The following is a 19,435-nucleotide window of genomic DNA, read 5'->3' on the forward strand; positions in this document are numbered from 1 at the left end:
TCTTATTTTTCTGATCATTTTATTCTAAAGGGTCATAATTAATTTTTATGTCAAACTCTCATAATCAAGTTTCTGGTCTATAGGGTGCCAAAAGAAAAAATGAAAGAGGAAGAATAGGTGAGGTGTCAATTATACAGAGCTTTGCCGCACAAACCCTTTACGCGGCCCCTCCGTGTATAATTTTATCTCATAATTTTATCTCTTTCGTGAGAAAGCATCACTCGTTCCAACACCCCGAGCCTCCTCTCTCTCTCTCTCTCTCTCCGAGTCTCCGTCCCTTTCTCTCTCTCCTCCTCCGGCGAACAAATGGTGTCGCTATCAGATCTAGCGACGGAGATCGTGATTCCGGCCTGCGCCGTGGTCGAATCGTGTTCTCACTGGTCTAGTGGGTGCTCGTATCCCGCGTGAAGCTCTCGTCGGACCATAATTCTTCCGGTTCCGGTCACGAACCACAAGAACGGGTACAACGACTACCTGATTGAAGGTGAACAATCTCAAGCCTAGATTTCTCATAGATCTATTTCCGCCTTGTGTTGTTAAGAGTATATGCATCTTTTCTGTAGATGAGAAAGATAAATTCAAACCTTTTTTAGCTAATACTGTGTTCAGCAAAGGGAATAAGTTTTTTTTTTTTTCGTATATGGAATTTTTATCGTCTTTTTTATGATTCTGTTGGTACAGTTCACCAATAAAATACAATCAAATTTTGGGTAAAAGGAATAATTAAGAAAAGAAAATGCTAAAGGCAGCCCAGTGGGCCGTTTTTTAGATTTACTCCAAAAAGCTGATATTTTTGTTGTCCAGTGTATTTTCCTTTTTCAAACTTGGTTTATTTGACACAAAACTGAAAGGGGAATAAAGTTTGGAAACCAAAATTAATGTACACAGTCCTGCTTTTGACATCCCTAAGTCATAGGTTTTTTCCCCTGCTAGTTTGTTCATGTCCGATAGTCAATTTCACCCGGCCTTTTTCTAAGATGTTGATCTTTTTGAATTATTGCATCTTATTTTCTTGGGAGTATCAGGTAGGTTGCAAATTTTGCAACCGAGGGTGGGATTCACCAACACATTTAATTAAAAACTAACAATGTAAGTTGTTTCGTACTAAAAAAAAAGAAAGTGTCATGGATATTAAGATAAAAAATTCTCTAGTTTCAAACATCGAGGTGTGGAGTTGAGGATATGTGAACTCATTTGGAAGCCCTTTAATTTGTGCAGATTTTAATGATATTGCTGAGTACGACTGTCCGGTTCGTAGGATTGCGCGGCCATTGAAGACTGAAGAGCATTGTGGTCTACCTTAAATCCTTCTTTCTTCGTTCAATTGAGATACCAAACATCTCTTACGACATCATGAATTCTAACAACATTTTCATCATTGTTGTTCAGCAACAAAGAAGACTATTTGAGGGCTTAGCTACTGCACATACAATATTTCTTGTTTCATCTAGTGTGTGTGGGTTTTGAGAAAGCAAAACTACTTACCATACAATGTCTCATCAAGTTGTCAATTGGAATATCAGCATCTTTAGGAAACAAACAACAGAGCTTAAAAAAATATTTTGCATCCGAAGAGGACAATATATCATAGCTCACCCTTAAGGAAGCCCAAACACTTGGGCTAGTGCCCTCTATGTTCGTGAGGATGTGCCTCTCTAGACTACCTATTGCATTCTTCCACACATGGTTTGGCTTACCTTTCAATGCTGCTCCAAGTGCATTTATGGAAATTGATAATTTCAATTGTATTCCTTTCACATTTATATTCTTAGAGACAAATGCACTTGGAGCAACATTGAAAGGTAAGAGAGTTCACAAGTGGAAATAATGTGCTGGATAAGATGGAGAGGTACATGATCACAAACATTTGAGGCATATCCAATTGTTTGGACTTCCTTAGGGGTGAGCTACGATTTGTTGTGGTCCTCGAATGCAAAATCTTATTCTTTGCTCTGCTATTTGTTTCCTAAATATGTCGAGCTTCCAATCGACCACTTGACAAGACTTTGCCTGGCGAGGAGTTTGCTATGTTGAAACATACATACATTAGACGAAGCAAGAAAACTTGTACCTAATCCAGATGGACGGTTGACTCGGCAATATCCCTAAGATCTGGAAAAATTGATGGGCTTCCAAATGAGTTGGCATATCTACAACTCTACACCTTGATGTTTGAAAATAGTGATCTTGATGTTCCTGACCGGGTTTTTTTGTGGGATGAAACAACTTATAGTATTAGTGTTAAACTTAAATCAGATGTGTAGTTCACGACTTATATCACCACTTGCAAAATTGTCGCATACTACATATATGGTCCAGATATGCTTCTATCACAAGTACTAGGAATTTATAGGAGTTTTTTTGTTTGTTTGATAAAGAGAATGATATTTGAAAGAGGATATTTATCTCATGCATGCCATTTAGCATCGCTATTATAACTAGGGAGATATTTCGTCCCTTGTTTGAAAAGTGTGCCATGGCTTTGATTGTGATGGATTAGTATTTAATGATTGCTACTGGAGTACTAGTGTCCCCTGCTCATGTGTTGCTTGTGAGGTGTGATGTGTAGTTCAACTCCAACACATAAGGCTTGTCGTAGAGTCACTTTTTACTTTTTTAAATATGATAAGTTCTTGTTTTCTTTCTTTATAATCTATGTTTTGTTTTGATGTCTTTCTTTGTCATTTCTTTTTTAGGTGTTAATGTTTGTTGGTGGCTGAGCAGATATACGTGATTTACACTCAGGATTGATTGTTTTGTTATGCTTGTGTGAAGTGCACTAGGTTGGTTAAATACTGTAGTGGTACAAACACGTGATTGAGGGGGCAGTTGAGATAGATAGATTTTGGCAACAAAATTTGTTGTTCGTGTGAAAAACTAATTATGTGGTGGTCCTGGCGGACATAGAAATTGTTCCACACAAGTTTACAACCAGGCCATTTTTCTTTTGCTTGGTTTTCCAAAAAACTGATGCTGCAAAACTTGCTCTCTTTGGCGAAGGGGATGTTTGCAGGACTAAAAGTTCCTCCCAATTCTTTTTTGTTCTTGATGTTTATGACGCTAACATGTTTGGCCTGTTATTATAATTTCTCGTTATGCCCTGTGTGAGTTTGTTCTCAGGCAGGACTTCTATTTTCAGTGATATTATATTACCATTGTATTAAAAAATTGGAGTTTGTTCGTTCTCGGGTAACTTATGTTTTCAGAGATTGTCACAAATGAATTCAAAGAGCCATCCTAGTCCTTTCCTATGGTAATATAGGGTTAGATTTGGCAACCTAACACTATATTACAAATATTGAAATTGCCATTTGTCATATCATGACTGGGCCCCGTTCCGCTTTCTCAAATAAGTACTTAAAAAATAATGACCTATTTTCAAGCTTAAAAATAATGAACTTAAATATATATATATATATATATATATATATATATATATATTTTTTTTTTTTTTTTTTTTTTTTTGCAGGGTTTGATAGATCCCGTCGAAATCTATCAATCCATGTTGCATATATATTTTTATTTCAAGAAGCCTACTATTTTTAAGCTTGAAAATTGCAAATAATTACTTATTTTTTAAGGACCAATAGCGGAACTGAGCCTAAAACCCGAATGATAGGCTCAAGGGAAAGTGACAACAAACTCTCCAGCATTATGTGTCCTAGTGAAGAGGATGACTTCACTAGGGTGTCTATTCAGCACATTGCGTGGTTAAGATAAAGTTGCCTATTAAGCACACATTTGTTTATGTGAGAAATAGTCACTGCAATAAAGTTCGTGTTCGCTGCCAAAATGAACATTGCAAGTGTTACAATGCTAAACATAACATGTCTAATAGATTTGCAAGTGTTACAATGCTAAACATAACATGTCTAATAGATTTTGGTGCTTTGTGAACCTGGAGTTGTGGAATTTAAATCCCAGAGTTCAAAGGATAATGGAGGCTGCTTACACTAGTTTTGAGTATTTAGTCAAACTCACATTTCCAGTGAACCATGATCTTCCTCTTGTTTCTGTACTAATTGATTCTTATAGGGAGAGAGATAGGGCCTTTGTTTTCCACGAGGATGAACTTGTTTTTAGTTTGAGGGACGTCCTAGACATTACCGGCCCCGAATATGAGCGTGAAGATTTGTGCAAGAAGTACTTAGGAATGAGAGGCAAGAGGGGTCAAAAAGATTTTGTGAGAAACCCGTGGCTCAAGAACAAGATGATGTTGAGGAGAGTAGTGTTGAGATTTTGCCATATGTTTGGGCTTATGTATTGTACCTCATTGGTTCATTGTTATTTCTGACAATACGGGGGTGAAAGGTGTCGGGGATCTTCCTTCCTCTCTTAGAAGACGTGAAAGAAATTGGAAAGTATGCTTGGGGTGCCGCTTTGCTTGCACACTTGCACGTGTGTTTGGAGAAGTCCAAAAAGAGAAACTCAAATAGTGTCGCCGGACATGTATTCACTATCGCTAAATATTTCTTCATTTTTTTTAATGTATTTGTTTATTTTTGATTCCATTTTGACAGTGTTTATGGTTTTTTGTCCTAGATATTTGCATTGAAACACATCCCAAGGCTAGGAGAAGTAAATTTTGGGACTCCAATTAAATGTCCTAGTGATTTTCGGTTATTGAAGGATTGGACATCGCTGTTGTGTCCAAGTGGGAAGAACAACTTCAGGGCAAAACAAAGAAAGACTTTCTCAACACTACTCTCCTCAACATCATCTTGTTCCTAAGCTGAGTCTCGCGAAACCTTTTTGACCCCTCTTGCATCTCATTCCTAAGTACTTCTTGCACAAATTTTCACACCCATATTCGGGGCCGGTAACAGCCTTGCTCTCTATTGGTAGGCCAGTAATGTATAGGACATCCCTCAAACTAAAAACAAGTCTTGTGGAAAACAAAGCCCTATCTCTCTTCCTATAAGAATCAATTAGTACAGAAATAAGAGGAAGTGGTTCACTAGGAATGTGAGGTTGACTAAATGCTCAAAACCAGTGTGAGCAGCCTCCATTGTCCTTTGAACTCTAAGATCTACCTTTCACAACTCCAGGTTATTCAAATGATCCATGACTTTGATTCCAATAACAAAAAAACAAATCATCGAAACAACCAAACTATAAAATACACAAAGCACCAAAATCTATTAGACGTGTTCTGTTTAGCATTGTCAACATTTACAATGTTCATTTTGTCAGCAACCCGAGCACGAACTTTATTGCAGTGACTATTTCTCACATAAACAAAGATGCTTAATAAGCAACTTTATCTAAACCATGCAATGTGCTTAATAGGCAACTTTATCTGTGTTTGTAGCTTGTGTATTGCTCCTTTCAAAGCTCTTACATCTTTTGGCTTGGTTTTAAGCGTCGATGTAATCTTATGTGTTCTCAGGTAATAAAACTAACCTTTTACCTGGAAAAATTAATAAACAGGTACAAAAACCACAATCTACAATCTGGTGGTAGTCCATGGCTGGAAGAACATGATCTACGAGGAGAAGAGTTGGGTGGCCATCAACTCCAGTGTTTTCTTGATCCGGAATTGCCAGTGGTCATTGAATTCATGGAGGTTTGGTCAAGCATGGGGGCAAAATCCAAAAGGCAACGCTCCCAGACAAGCTCTTCCCAGAATCCGGCGATCAGTCAGCCCTGGTTTACCTCCTCCTTAAAGAGAAGGAGAAATGGGGGAACAAGATTTATGTAGCGGGGGAGTATTACTTCGAAGGGTATTGGTTAGAAATTGTGGGGACACTAGACAATATAACGGAGAAGTATGTGGGATTGAGAAGGAGGTGCTGAGATTAAGGCGGTGGCATGCGGAGAAGGTGAGCGAAGGGTATGCGGAGATGATGGAACCATTCTTAAGGAGGCGGTGCATGGGCGGTGGAGCTGGCGGCGGCCGTTTATTACACATTTTACCGGGTGTCAGCCTTGTAGTGGGAGGCATAATCAGATGTACTCCGGCGAGAGTTGCTGGGATGGGATGCAGAGGGCTTTGAATTTTGACAATAATCATGTGCTTCGTAGTTTTGGTTTCGTGCACCCGGATTTACTGGATTCCTCCTCAGTGTCGCCTCTGCCGTTCGATTTCCCGGCATGAGAGATCGTGATAAGAGGTGCATTTTGTTTTCTTGCTACTAGTTTGTAAATCTACTTTATGCAGTTTTGCTTTATTACTAATGAAATTTGATTTATCTATTTGTCCTAAACTACCTTCTTTACTTTTGTTCTTTTTGTTTAGTTTTGTTTTGTTTGTTTTTGGTTTTTGCAACGGTCAAAAGTTTAGAGTGTACAATTTGAAAGATGTCGTAATACAAAAGTTGATAATGACATTCAGGCCATGTTTGATTCGTCAGATTGGTATTTAAGGGATGTAACCTCACTGGCCCTTGTTTTAAGTCCAGATAATGTCAATCATTGTTCAAACTTCAATGCACATCTTTTACAGTTTTACTATATTCTTTCTCATCTTTCTACACACGTTTTGACAGTGGTAAGATATATCTAGCTTAGAAGATCCCGCATTGATAATTAAGGACATTTGTAGAGTTTCGAATACTCCGAACTCTATTTTTTCCTTTTTTGCTGGCGTCATAGAGATTCTTACAACATCTTATGTTTTCGAGGCAACTCGTTTGTACTCTACGTGGAGTAGTGTTGACAAAATGATATAACAAGTTTCTGTAGTGTATTGTTTCAGGGCTAGATGAACTTAAACTATTGTGTCATTAGCTTAGTACAGGGGTCTGTGAATCTGTAAGCTTAAGTTAGGAGTCAGTTGTCCGATATATTTAAACTAATGGCAAGTGAACCCAACAAACAATTTGCATCATTTTTTATCACTCCCCTCAGCAAACATTTTTTAATAGCAAAGAAACATAATGAGGTATAAACAGAAATCACGAGACTTCAATCCAACTAGAGCTCTGATGCTAAAACCACACGATTGTTCCACATGGGTTAACTCATCAAGAAGGAAACAGCTTAATAGTGCAAATTAAGCTATTCAACAGGCTAGTCTTGGCTATAGTTGGCATTCACTTCGAAGAGTCAACATTTTGGTATTGTGGTGTTCCGATGTTTTGTTTGGAATTCTAATTAAATTACTCTGTTTATAGCATTTTATTCTCTGTAATTGTTCTTTTGCTTTCTCTTTTCTCCTTTGTCGCTTTACATGTAAAAGCAACTTAATGAGTTTACTCTTTTGGGGCTTAGTTAATGCATGATTGAAGGCTAATTTCACCTATTTTATGGGTATCATTTTTTATGCACGGCTGAAGCTTCACGTGTGTATACACGCACACATGTGTGGGTATGTATATATTTGTTTATTTGGGGGGTGGGGGGAAATCAAAAGGAAAAGAACGAAAAGAGGTATATGTGAACAGAAAATGGGAGTGTTTTGGGGTTATCCTATGTTACCTAGTACCTACATTACTTTATTAAGTCCCCTTAAGTTACATTCTTTTACATGCCCAAATTTCCGGAAGAAACTTTGGTTGTTTCTTTTAGTGAGAAGTTGAGAAAACCCTTGGATGGAACAAAATAGGTGGTACCAATAAGAACAGAAGCTTCCCAACTTGTGGTTTCGGGGGACTTCATGCATAAATTTTGTATTTGCTGTTCCTCAGCATCTTTGGGAGTTGGCTCATACTTCTCCTTGTGTTTGCGTCAGTTTCCGGTTTGTGGGTGTGAATAGGTTGACTAGCTATCTAAGTAGTCGGTCTCTTTCGTATCATCATAATGAGGATCTCCTGCATTTGAACCCGCTTGAATTTAGGTCTAAACACAATCTTTTGATAGTTCAGTCTGTGATTATCGTATTACTTTTAACTGGATTTGGCGTTATGCACAGATATTTTATGCTTCTGGTGTTGCTGTAAATGGATTTCCTGCGTTGGCTTAAGGGTGGTGTTCTTGTACTTCAACACCTACATAGGTTTGTAAGAAAGCCCAGGTTTGCGGGTGCAAGCAAGGTTAGAACTAAAAGGTAGTATCTGTTTTCGCTTATCTTAGCAGGTTTGTGTCTGGATTGCCTTAATGGTTTTAGGAAACTGGAAAACTTAAAGAAAATTTTATAGGAATCTGCAGAAATGGCAAAAGGTGCACGTGTTCGAGTCCTTTCGAAAATACTATAGAACCGCACTAACGGAGGAATGAGAAATTTTGTTAGCAAGGGCTGTAGATTCTCGTGTAAGATTGTATTGATATGAGCAAATATTATTCCTTGTTCTTGAGGTTTTATCAATTAATTGATGTCTTAGGAATATGTCAGAAAGGGCTGTTCCAGAAATAAACAAGAGATTGCTTGGTGAACTACCTGAAATGTAATACTATCTTATTGGGTGATTGGAAACGAAGAGGAGGAAAGTGACCGGACAAGGCAGTTATTTCGTGTAAAGAGGAAAATCGAGAGGAAAATTGAGGGGAAAGTGGGATATGGCAGTTGAGGTGGAATAGATTTTACCCTCTTGCCCTGATAGTTGTTTCTTGCCATGCAATAGAAGCTTTTTTTCTTTTGGGGGTAATAACGGCAACCACTTTTGTGACACGGTTTTACTAAAATGTTACACCAAAAGTGGTAGCCCCTTTATATAATAGATAGATAGATAATTCACCTGAGAGTGTATAATCAGTACACTCGTATTTATTCACTCACTCCTCAACCAAAAGATCATCTATGGTCAACAAACATGGGACCGGACACGAACTTCAGTAGTGATTCCTCATTATTGGTCCCAGACCCTATTCACTCACTCCTGGCTATCTCGCTATCGATACCCGTCACATACGCAAAGCTCTCTAAATCGTAGACATATGTAGATTTCATGCCTTTTGAATCCAATGGCATGACTTCTCAGTAAACTTTGTTGTCATTACAAACGTATATGCACAATTAATCTGTTCTTTCATTGCTCTCTACCAAACATAATGGTAGTCCTCATCAATAATCCAAAACTCTCCAATTATTTTCTTTCAAACGTGATCTCTCCAGGTTGGCTGCCACAAATATGGCCATAATGATTTCTTATGCTTAATTATTTATTTCTTTATTGGGCATCATCTTCCGAAAGCAACAATTGTCCAAATTTGCGGTGGCGTCTGTAAAATGGCTTGTACCCAAATTTTATAGACATGATAGAAAAACCCAAGCATCTAAAATTAAGAAGAGAAAGAAAACAGAAGATTAAAAACATTCCCAAACTAACCATGGTCTCCTTCCTTCTGTGAAAAAGTTGCAGGCAACAATGGAAGATCAGGAATCTAACTGTTCTAACTAGGGTAAAGAAACCTAGGGCATTCAATCTAAAACTACTCTGATCTGATAGGAACGATAATTTCCAGCTCAAGCATACTCATCATCATCAGCAGCAGCAGCTCTTTAAAATTATCGTCACTAGCTAGCTAACTATACAGAAAGCTAAAAGAAAAACTCCCACGCATAGGGAGGATTTGTGGGCAGCACGAGAAGATTTGAGAACAGATAGATACGGCTCACAAGGGATGAGTACAACTTTCTCCACTTAGAAGATCTTGAAAAGCAGGCCACCGTGAGTGGCGAAAAAGGGAGCAAACACAAGCGACTCTACTGCCATGAGCTTGATAAGAATGTTGAGCGACGGGCCAGATGTATCCTTCAGTGGGTCCCCAATAGTATCACCAATCACAGCCGCCTTGTGGGGATCAGACCCCTTGGGTCCAAGGGTCCTCGCGTGCTCTGAGGCACCAGCCTAAACGGCAAAATTTACATGGGCGACGTTACTGCAGAATTTCCAAATGATAGTGTAAAGAAATCACCTTCATATATTTAACCAGATTATTACCTCAATATATTTCTTGGCATTGTCCCATGCACCACCCGTGTTGGATGCAGATATTGCAATCTGTTAAACACACACCCACAACCATTAAACATAAACAATTCAGAAACCCAACTTACAATGACAAACTTCATGTTATGGTCCTCAAATCAAATTATATAATGGTCTAGGACCACCACAAGTCATCTCTGGTCCCAATCGCTCATCGGCGGATAAAGTGGGACCAACGGTACCACTTCTGGAGACGAGCAACGCCTCATTGAGAAGTTAAAAATCAAGACATCGGGTCCACTTTATCCGACGTTGTTGACCATCTGAGTGTAGTACCAAAAAAAAAGTGGACAGCTATGTGTAGTCCTAACCGCTCACAATAAAATTCGCCTACCACTATTTTATCCTCTTTATTAAGGTAGACAGCCCAACGTGATTTTCTGGGAATCTCAAACGATCCACAGCCCTATTTGATTGGCCTGACTTGTAATGGAGGGTTTATATAATCCAGAAGAATAAATAGTCTCATCGGATTCATGGTGAAAGGAATACCAATACCATATGTCCCATGGTACTGTACATCTCCAGCTTTTTGAGATAAGTTGTTCCAACACTTGAAATGCAGTCTCACAAGATTTATAATCCAATCCACTGTCTAATCCGACCAATCAAAGAAGCCCTAGAAAAAGTCATCAAATCTACAACTATGCCTTTTATTTTTGAGTACCTGGACACCAGAAACGAGGGATCCAGCAAGAACGCCAGAGAGTGTCTCAACTCCAAATAGAGTCCCGACAATGAGGGGTGTAAGCATGACAAGGGCACCAGGTGGAATCATCTCCTTAATGGAAGCATCAGTAGATATCTTGACACAAGTAGCATAGTCTGGCTTGGCAGTGCCCTCCATCAGACCCGGAATGGTGTTGAACTGCCTTCGAACTTCCTCAACCATTTTCAAAGCTGCACTTCCCACACTCTTCATGGTCATGGCGGAGAACCAGTAGGGAAGCATGGCACCAACAATCAAACCAATAAAGACCTTCGGACTGAGAACATTGACAACTGAAATTCCTGCGCGGCTCACAAATGCACCAAAGAGTGCCAATGACACTAGTGCAGCAGATCCAATTGCAAATCCCTTGACAAACGAAAACAAAATCAATAGAAAAACCAAAACAAAAACAAAATAAGCATAGGAGGATGATAAGAAATCAGGTAAACAAATGCCAGATTTAGCCAAACAACTAAGCATACAATGATACCTACATAATTGGTCCAAGAGCAACTTGAAGCCAAATGTGTAGTTTGGTGACCCATGTGGCATTATGAAGATCTATTTTTCTGGTTTTGATATTTAGATCTCCAATCCACTTTCAAACACTATTTACTTCATATTTTTGTTGTCATGGTCTCTAAAGTGCAATGGTAACAACAGGGTGGATGGTGGACCCACCCACCATATGAAGCAATTGAAGAGCCACTCTCACTTCTCAACTTTGAAGAGTAAGATGAAGTCTTCAAATCCTGGGGAATAGTTTGAAGAGTAGGTTGGAGGTGCAAAATCCTAGGTGGCTCTTCAAAGCACCTGGAAAAATGGATTTGAAAAATGGGTGGGAGTTGCTCCAATGATGGGCAACTTCACTGCGTAATGCTGTTGAAAACTTTTTTTTTTTTATAAGTTAATGCTGTTGAAAACTTGAAGCAACTAATAGTCAAATTCTCATACAAGAGACACAAACAAGTTGTGCCCAGAAATTTCTAGAGCCCATCACTTGTAAGAGAACTTGTCTTTCCAATATCCAATATTAATACGACAAAGTAGGAGCTGTTTCATGGCCCAAAAAAGAATATCATAATACCTTCCCGATGGCAGCAGTGGTGTTTCCTGCTGCATCAAGAGCATCAGTTCTCTCACGGATTTTGTGGCTCATGCCAGCCATCTCAGCAATCCCGCCAGCATTGTCGCTAATAGGACCATAAGCATCAATGGCCAATCCAGTAGCAATAGTGCTAAGCATGCCAAGGGCAGCCATTGCAACACCATACATGGCAGCAAAGCTAAAGCTAACAAAGATGCTGATTGCAATAGCAAAAATGGGAATGATGACAGATTTGTATCCCAAGGCAAGGCCAAAGATAACATTTGTGGCAGCACCAGTCCGGCAGGAATCAGCAACATCTTGTACAGGGCTACATTAGTGAAGAGAAAACGTCACATAAGTTTTGATTTTTAGGAAAGTTGAAGCATAACAGGACATAAAACAACTAATTGAATATGCAAAAATACCTGTATGCATTGCTTGTGTAGTACTCCGTCACAAACCCAATGATAAGCCCAGCCCAAAGCCCAACACTAACACACAAAAACAACTGCCTGCAAAACAAAGTCAATTGGAAGTTCACACAATGGGAACTTCAACGGTTCAACTGCTTCTTTAGGTATAGGCCATTGACGCTAATTTCACTTTTTACGAATTTTTTTTATCAAGGAACTCAAGGAGGAGTAACAAAAGTTGGAAAACTACATTGATGAAAACAGTAGAGTGAGAGTAATAATCAGCTTAGTAACCTTTTGTTAGTGCGAAGTGTCGAACACAAACACTGCAAGAAAAACTATATACACCATTTCCTCCTTTTCTGTTCTTTTCAATTTTCACTAGTTTGCGTTGCGTGCCTGGGGGGGGGGGGGGGGGGGGGGGGTGGTTAATACGTGCATCTTGTAAGAGGAAGGAAAAGAACAGGAGATCTAACCAAAACAAAAGAAGAAAATCCAGCAACAAACTCAAAAGTGTGCCACCAAATTGGGTGATACCACAATCATTCTCTCTGTCATGCCCAAGCTTACTCGTGTTAAGTAGAGCATATGTCCACATAAATCAATAGAATAAAGGGCCAATAGATGATGAATCACTGAGCATGCAGAAGATCATGCCATACAAACTGACAAGTGCAAATACAAGATCCCTTGACAAGTGCAATGCTTCAATTCTTGATTTGTCAAAAGTCATCGTATGTCTTTCCGAAAGCAATTTCAAGGGCAACTTCATCCTAAGAACCATATCTAGGCAAGTGAATAACCAAATGACATCCACACTTATTTTTGAGGTACCGAAATGATTACCTGAGAAGCAAAGCAATAGCCAGTGCAAAAGGACCCAGAAAGCACATGTATCTTTAAAAGACAATTTAGAACTAGGACACATACAAATATTGTAGAACTAGGATTTCTTCCATCACCTAGCTTGCTTTAAGCCTTTAACCCTTTTTTCCGCTTCTGTTATTTTTCTTATCTTTTTCCAAGGGTAGTCATGGAGGATAATATTGAAGCTTACCAGTTCTTCACAACTTTCTGAGCACCAAAGTTGAAAATTGTGAAAGATGGCGGCAGCACAATCCAGCTAACTAATGCAACCCCGACAGTCATTAGAATAGTGGAGATAATGAGCTGTTTCTTCAATGCTGGTTCAATTTCCTTGACAGCTTTGATTTCGAAGAAGTTGGTTGCGAAGAGGGTAGTGATCAAACAAACAAGAATGCCCATAGAACTAACGAGCAGAGGATAACACATTGGAGTGAACTCATGGTTGATTCCAAAGGAGGAGATAGAGGCCACTACAAGTGCAGCACAAGAAGACTCGGCATATGAGCCAAAAAGATCAGACCCCATGCCAGCAATGTCACCCACATTATCACCAACATTGTCCGCAATCACCTGCATTCATACAAACATACATTTCAACCACTCTCCAAAAAAACATGTCATACATTTTGAATTCAAAAGAACATCTCGCTCACAGCTGGATTCCTCGGATCATCTTCTGGAATGTTCCTTTCAACCTTCCCCACAAGATCAGCACCAACATCAGCAGCCTTAGTATATATGCCTCCACCAACTCTCCCAAAAAGAGCCATGGAAGAACCACCAAGCCCATAACCAGTAATAGCCTCAAAAAGGCCTTCCCAATCATCGCCATAATACAACTTGAAGAGATTAATCGCAATATACAGAACCAGGAGTCCATTAGCAGCAAGAAGGAAACCCATAACTGCACCAGACCTAAATGCAGTGATAAAAGCTTTCCCAACACCTTTTCTTGCTTCTAAAGTGGTCCTTGCATTTGCATAGGTCGCAATTTTCATCCCAAGGAAACCAGACAATACAGAGGTGATAGCACCAAGCAAGAAGGATACAGTGCTAAATACAGCCGTAGCAAGTGCTGGCTTGCACATATCATGCAGGTTATAGGTGCAGGGTCGGCTCTTTGTGCTGAAGCTCTCAACAGAGCCCAAAAAGAGGAATATTAGGATTGCAAAAGCAATCATGAAAACACCCACATACTGATATTCAGTAAATAAGAAGGATGTTGCACCTGTTACATTCGGAAATAACGAATTCAAATTTACAACCAAAAAATACAGACAACAAATTCAAGCCATCAGAACATGAACTACAGATATTAAAAGAGTCTAACAAAGGCGCATGTGGCAGCAAAAAGATATTATAAACAAGACATGCCAATTACAAAAGAGGTCTCTCGATACTTATAAAGAATGTAAGCCGGAGCTTTAAATTAAAACAGGAGTATTGAAGGGCCACACAGAAAAAGAACAAGGACATTACCAGAAAGTTGGGCAAAAATTATTGACTCTACTATTCTTAGCATTATTACGGCCCCGTTCCGGTTTCTAAAAAAAAGAACTTTTAGAAAAGGAAGGTAATTTCAAGCTCAAAAATTATGTGTTTACGCAAATAATTTGCCTACCAATATGAATCTTGTTTGATATATCTCATTGAGATTTTTTAAACGGTGCAAAAAAAATTAAAAATTTAATTTTTATTTTCATTATATTTGAGCTTGAAAGTTTAAAAAGAAAGCGGAACGGCACCTACATCTTTTAGTCGAACTCCATTTGGAGATTGGACAAGATCAACGCACCAATTGTTGTAACTTGTACAGCAGACAGGTAATAGTTGCCTAATCTAACCGTATATTACAATAGGAAAACAACTAGGATGGCTCTTTGAATTTTTGAATTCATTTGTTATAATCTGTGAAAACAAAAGTTACCCGAGACCGAACTCCTCCAATTTTTTAATACAATGGCAATATAATATCCTTGAGAATAGAAGTCCCGCCTGAGAACAAACTCCCACAGGGCATAACAAGAAATTATAATAACAGGCCAAACATATTAGTGTCACAAGAACAAAAAAGAGTTGGGAGGAGCTTTTAGGCCTGCAAACACTCCCTTGGCCGCAAGGCAGAGAGCAAGTTTTGCGGCATCAGTTTTTTGGAAAACATATCAAATAAAAATGTCCTGGTTGCAAACTTTTATGGAACAATTTCTTTGTCCACCACATAATTAGTTTCAATCAAAATTGTAGTTTACATTCCAGACGAACAAGAAATTTTGTTGCCAAATCTATCAGTCTCAATTGGGTCCTCAATCACGTGTTTGTACCACTACAGTATTTAACCAACCTAGTGCACTTCACTCAAGCATAAAAAAACAACCAATCCTGAGTGTAAATTAAATATATCTGCTCAACCAACAACTAACATTAACACTCAACAAAGAAAGACATCAAAATATAACAGAGATTATAAAGAAAGAAAACAAGAGTCGATCATATTAAAAAGTAAAAAGTGACTCTACGACAAGCCCTATGTGTTGGAGTTGAACCACACATCACAAGCAATACATGTGCAGGGGACACACCAACTCTAGAGCAATCATTAAATACTAATCCATCACGATCAAAGCCATGGCACACTTTTCAAACAGGGGACAAAATATCTCCCCTAGTTATAATAGCGATGCCAAATGGCATGCGTAAGATAAATATCCTCTTTCAAATATCATGCTCTTTATCAAACAAAAAAAAAAAAACTCCTATAAGCACCTAGTACTTGTGACAGAAGCATATCTGAACGATACATGTAGTATGTGACAATTTTGCAAGAGATGATAGGAGTTGCGAACTACACATCTGATTTAACACTAATACCATAAATTTTTTCATCCCACAAAAAAAAACCCGGTCAGGAACATCAAGATCAGAAAATTCACTGTTTTCAAACAAAAAGGTGTAGAGTTGCAGTTATGCCAACTTATTTGGAAGCCCTTCAATTTCTCCAGATCTTAGGGATATTGCCGAGTGAACCGTCCATCTGGATTAGGTACAAGTTTTCTTGCTTCGTCTAATGTATGTATGTTTCGACATAGCAAACTCCTTGCCAGGCAAAGTCTTGTCAAGTGGTCAATTGGAAGCTCGACATATTTAGGAAACAAACAGCAGAGCAAAGGATAAGATTTTGCATTTGAGAACCACAACATATCGTAGCTCACCCCTGAGGAAGCCCAAACACTTGGATATGCCTTCAATGTTTGTGATCATGTATCTCTCCAACTTATCCAGTGCATTATTTCCACTTGTGAACTATCTTACCTTCCAATGTTGCTCCAAGTGCATTTGTCTCTAAGAATATAAATGTGAAAGGAATACGATCAAAATTATCAATTTCCATAAATGCACTTGGAGCAGCATTGGAAGGTAAGCCAGACCACACTTGCAAGAATGCACTAGATAGTCCGGAGAGGCACATCCTCACCAACTTAGGGCGCTAACCCAAGTGTTTAGGCCTCCTTAAGGGTGAGCTACGATATATTGTCCTCTTCTGATGCAAAATATTATTTTGAGCTCTGTTGTTTATTTCCTGAAGATGCTGATATTCCAATTGACAACTTGACGAGACATTGTATGGTAAGTAGTTTTGCTTTCTCAAAACCCACACACACTAGATGAAACAAGAAATATTGTATGTTCAGTAGCTGAGTCCTCAAATCGTCTTCTTTGTTGTTGAACAGCAATGATGAAAATGTTGTCAGAATTCATGATGGCACTATAGATGTTTGGTATCTCATTTGAACGAAGGAAGAAGGATTTTAAGGTAAACCACAATGCTCTTCAATGGCTGCGCAATCCTACGAACCAGACGGTCGCACTCAGCAATATCATTAAAATCTGCACAAATTAAAGTGCTTCCAAATAAGTTCACATATCCTCAACTCCACACCTTCATGTTTGAAACTAGCAAATTTCTTATCTTAATGTCCATGACACTTTTTTTTAGGACGAAACAACTTACATTTGTTAGTTTTTAATTTTATGTGTTGTTGGTGAATCCCATCCTCGTCGCAAATTTGCAACCCATCTGATAATAGTCAAGAACCCTATACCCCTTGTGTTTGGGCGGCAAGAGATGCGACCACTGGGCTGTCTTTAGCATTTTCTTTTCTTAATTATTCCCTTCCACCCCAAATTTGATTCGTATTTTATTGGTGAACTTTACGAGCAGAATTGAAAGAAGGTTGAAAAGATCACAAAACAAGATAAAAATTCCATACACGGAAAAAGAAAATCTTATCCCCATTTGCCGAACACAGCGTTAGCTAAAAAAGGTCTGAACTTTATCTTTCTCATCTACAACACAAGGGGGACAAATAGATCTATGAGAAATCTAGCCATCTAGGGTTGAGATAGTTCACCTTCGGAAATGGCACTCTGTATCTCGGCACACTTAACGACGACGTCATGGTCGTTGATGCCTTCCTCTTCTTCAATCAGGTAGTCGTTGTACCCGTTCTTGTTGTTCGTCGGCGGACCGGAACCGGAAGAATTCAGGTCCGACGAGAGCTTCACGCGGGATACCAGCACCCACTGGACCAGTGAGAAGACGATTCCGACCACGGCGCAGGACGGAATCACGATCTCCGTCGCTAGATCTGATAGGAACACCATTTTTTTGCCGGAGGGGATGAGAGAGAAAGGGACGGGTAGATAGATGGGAGGCTGGGAAGGAGTGTTGGGAAGGAGTAGATAAGACGGATAAAATCCAAGGATGCGGGGAAATTATTCAGTGCCCCTGCCTTGCCACATGTATGTACCGAGAAACTTCCGTGCCAAGGAATCTCGGACAATTTGTGAATTTGATAATTTTTTGGTTTTTTTTCCCGAAATTCCTCAGTGCACAGGTAACACATGATTCTCGGTACAAATTTTTGCAGCAGTTTGATGGCTCAGGCTCAGTTGCTCAGGCCTCGTTTTTGCCACATTTGGGTTTGGATTCCAAGATAAGAAATGTGAGGCCCTGATGAAAAAATGGAAACCAATAATGCGCTGATGAAGGCGAGTGGTGGTGCCCAGGGCATCTCTCGGCTCTCGCGGTCGAGGATGACACGGGGAGGGTTGGGGTATGGTGGCGTTGATTGATACGGTGTGTTGTCCTTTTTGGACCCTTGGATGGTGAGGATGTTTATGGATCGAGATTTTTGGGAGGCTTTACTTGGACGGTGATGATTTTAGGAAGATGATCGACGGTGTGGAATTTGGCCTTTTTTGGGAAGGAACAAGATAAAGCGGGAATAGCAAAGCAGTTCAGACCGCGTATTTTTTACGCCAAAAAGTCTACCCTCGCTACTTTGACTCATCGATGTCAGGAATCTACTAAACTTTATGACTTTTTACCTTCTTGAGATTTAACCTTTTGTGGCTATTTGATTAGGAAAATGACTCCACACTCTTTTTTTATTCATCAAAACACTATACGATGTTTTTTATTCATGTGAAAGTACTAAATTTCCTTTCTAAAAAAAATAATCAAGGGGTTAGGGTATTTTAGCATTTTCAATTGAATAAAAGACAAAGAAATGAGGTGACAATAAATAAAAGGGGAGTACGAAAATCATTTTCCTTTTGATTACTCATTTTTTGAGAGTGAGGGTGCGTCTCCCTTATAATTTTTGCTTAATAATATTTTTCGCTAAATGATATTTTAATTGATCTATGAGAGGAGAATAAAATGCATAAAAACTAGTGTAAACCCAGGCTTTAGCCTGTGTGTGTAAATATGTATTTAGATGCGGTCGTAGTTTATTGTTTTAACCCATTACTATGTCCTTCTGGCCAAAACTCCCGTGAAATAATATATAATAGTTTCATTGTCTTGTTTTATAATCTCACATTATCACTCGACCATCCTGACGAACAAAACATAAAGTAGTGGTTTCAGGGACCAACCATTTTAGTTGCAAAAGCTATAATATTTGTCGGCCAAAAATACGGACAATATTCCATGGTTGAGAGGTTTGTGGTTGAAACGTGATTCAGAAAAGTCAAAAATCTCCAATTTGTTAGTAATGAGTTGCTACTCATATTTTCAAAAAAAAAAAAAAAGTTGCTACTCATTAATCATTATCATCCAATTTGATTATTATTCCCTGAGGATAAATATTTGGTAGCTAAAATTTTAATTCCCAGTAGAACATTCGTAGAAACCTACTATCATAAGAGTTAAAAGCAAAAGAGCAAGAAAATAAACAAAACTCTTCAGAGAGCGATTGTTCAATCAAAGTTAATGGTCTACGAAGTATTATCCAAAACTGATGTATATAGCTACCATAGATCAAGACAACAAATTGAACACTATATAGTCAGCGGTGGAACAAGAAAAATGCCATAAATTAAGGGGCACTCATTTATATATGACATGACACTAATTCATCGCAATAGATTCTTTTCAACAATCGAACGTAATAGAGTAATATTGAACTTATACTTTGTA

The 19,435-nt window shown here is 38.8% G+C and overlaps 1 protein-coding gene and 3 long non-coding RNA genes across 7 annotated transcripts in view; 3 read left to right on the forward strand and 1 right to left on the reverse strand.

Moving 5' to 3' along the window:
• Positions 1 to 220: 220 nt before the first annotated feature.
• The window catches only part of LOC131312122 (uncharacterized), an 80,313-nt gene continuing 61,098 nt past the window's right edge, over positions 221 to 19,435 (forward strand). The window contains exons 1-2 of one of the 2 annotated variants that reach the window (XR_009195712.1): positions 221 to 484; positions 1,219 to 2,813. This is a non-coding gene — a long non-coding RNA (uncharacterized LOC131312122). Of the gene's footprint in view, positions 485 to 1,218; positions 2,868 to 19,435 lie in introns of those variants that run through there. The other variant, XR_009195711.1, reaches the window with a different exon arrangement.
• LOC131312123 (uncharacterized) lies at positions 3,902 to 8,229 on the forward strand. The gene is made up of 2 exons (XR_009195713.1): positions 3,902 to 7,973; positions 8,089 to 8,229. It is a non-coding gene; the product is annotated as an uncharacterized LOC131312123 (long non-coding RNA).
• LOC131312111 (pyrophosphate-energized vacuolar membrane proton pump) lies at positions 9,185 to 17,677 on the reverse strand. Of its 3 annotated transcripts, XM_058339859.1 has the most exons (9): positions 17,361 to 17,441; positions 14,879 to 16,836; positions 13,605 to 14,179; positions 13,142 to 13,521; positions 12,097 to 12,183; positions 11,669 to 11,999; positions 10,537 to 10,947; positions 9,822 to 9,881; positions 9,185 to 9,728 (listed from the first exon to the last, which is right to left on the reverse strand). In XM_058339859.1, exons 3-9 carry the CDS (start codon positions 14,130 to 14,132, stop codon positions 9,522 to 9,524), a joined length of 2,004 nt encoding a protein of 667 aa, XP_058195842.1. In that variant the 5' UTR covers positions 14,133 to 14,179; positions 14,879 to 16,836; positions 17,361 to 17,441; the 3' UTR covers positions 9,185 to 9,521. The 3 variants fall into 3 exon arrangements, with proteins under 3 accessions (XP_058195842.1, XP_058195841.1, XP_058195843.1); XM_058339858.1 differs by lacking the exon at positions 14,879 to 16,836 and having other exon boundaries at positions 17,361 to 17,677; XM_058339860.1 differs by lacking the exon at positions 17,361 to 17,441 and having other exon boundaries at positions 16,769 to 16,836.
• LOC131312124 (uncharacterized) lies at positions 10,942 to 11,724 on the forward strand. The gene is made up of 2 exons (XR_009195714.1): positions 10,942 to 11,454; positions 11,489 to 11,724. It is a non-coding gene; the product is annotated as an uncharacterized LOC131312124 (long non-coding RNA).

Source organism: Rhododendron vialii, chromosome 12a (assembly GCF_030253575.1).
Source record: "Rhododendron vialii isolate Sample 1 chromosome 12a, ASM3025357v1".
Lineage (NCBI taxonomy): Eukaryota > Viridiplantae > Streptophyta > Magnoliopsida > Ericales > Ericaceae > Rhododendron > Rhododendron vialii.

What these genes read in the sequence shown, in the direction of transcription:
- LOC131312111 (XM_058339858.1), bottom strand. Translation starts at nt 17,613, where the DNA reads ATGGTGTTCCTATCAGATCTAGCGACGGAGATCGTGATTCCGTCCTGC. An exon ending in TACACAAGCAATGCATACAG is followed by an intron (nt 12,000 to 12,096) that starts GTATTTTTGCAT and finishes TCACTAATGTAG; the next exon opens with CCCTGTACAAGATGTTGCTG. An exon ending in CCCTCGTTTCTGGTGTCCAG is followed by an intron (nt 9,882 to 10,536) that starts GTACTCAAAAAT and finishes TGTGTTTAACAG; the next exon opens with ATTGCAATATCTGCATCCAA.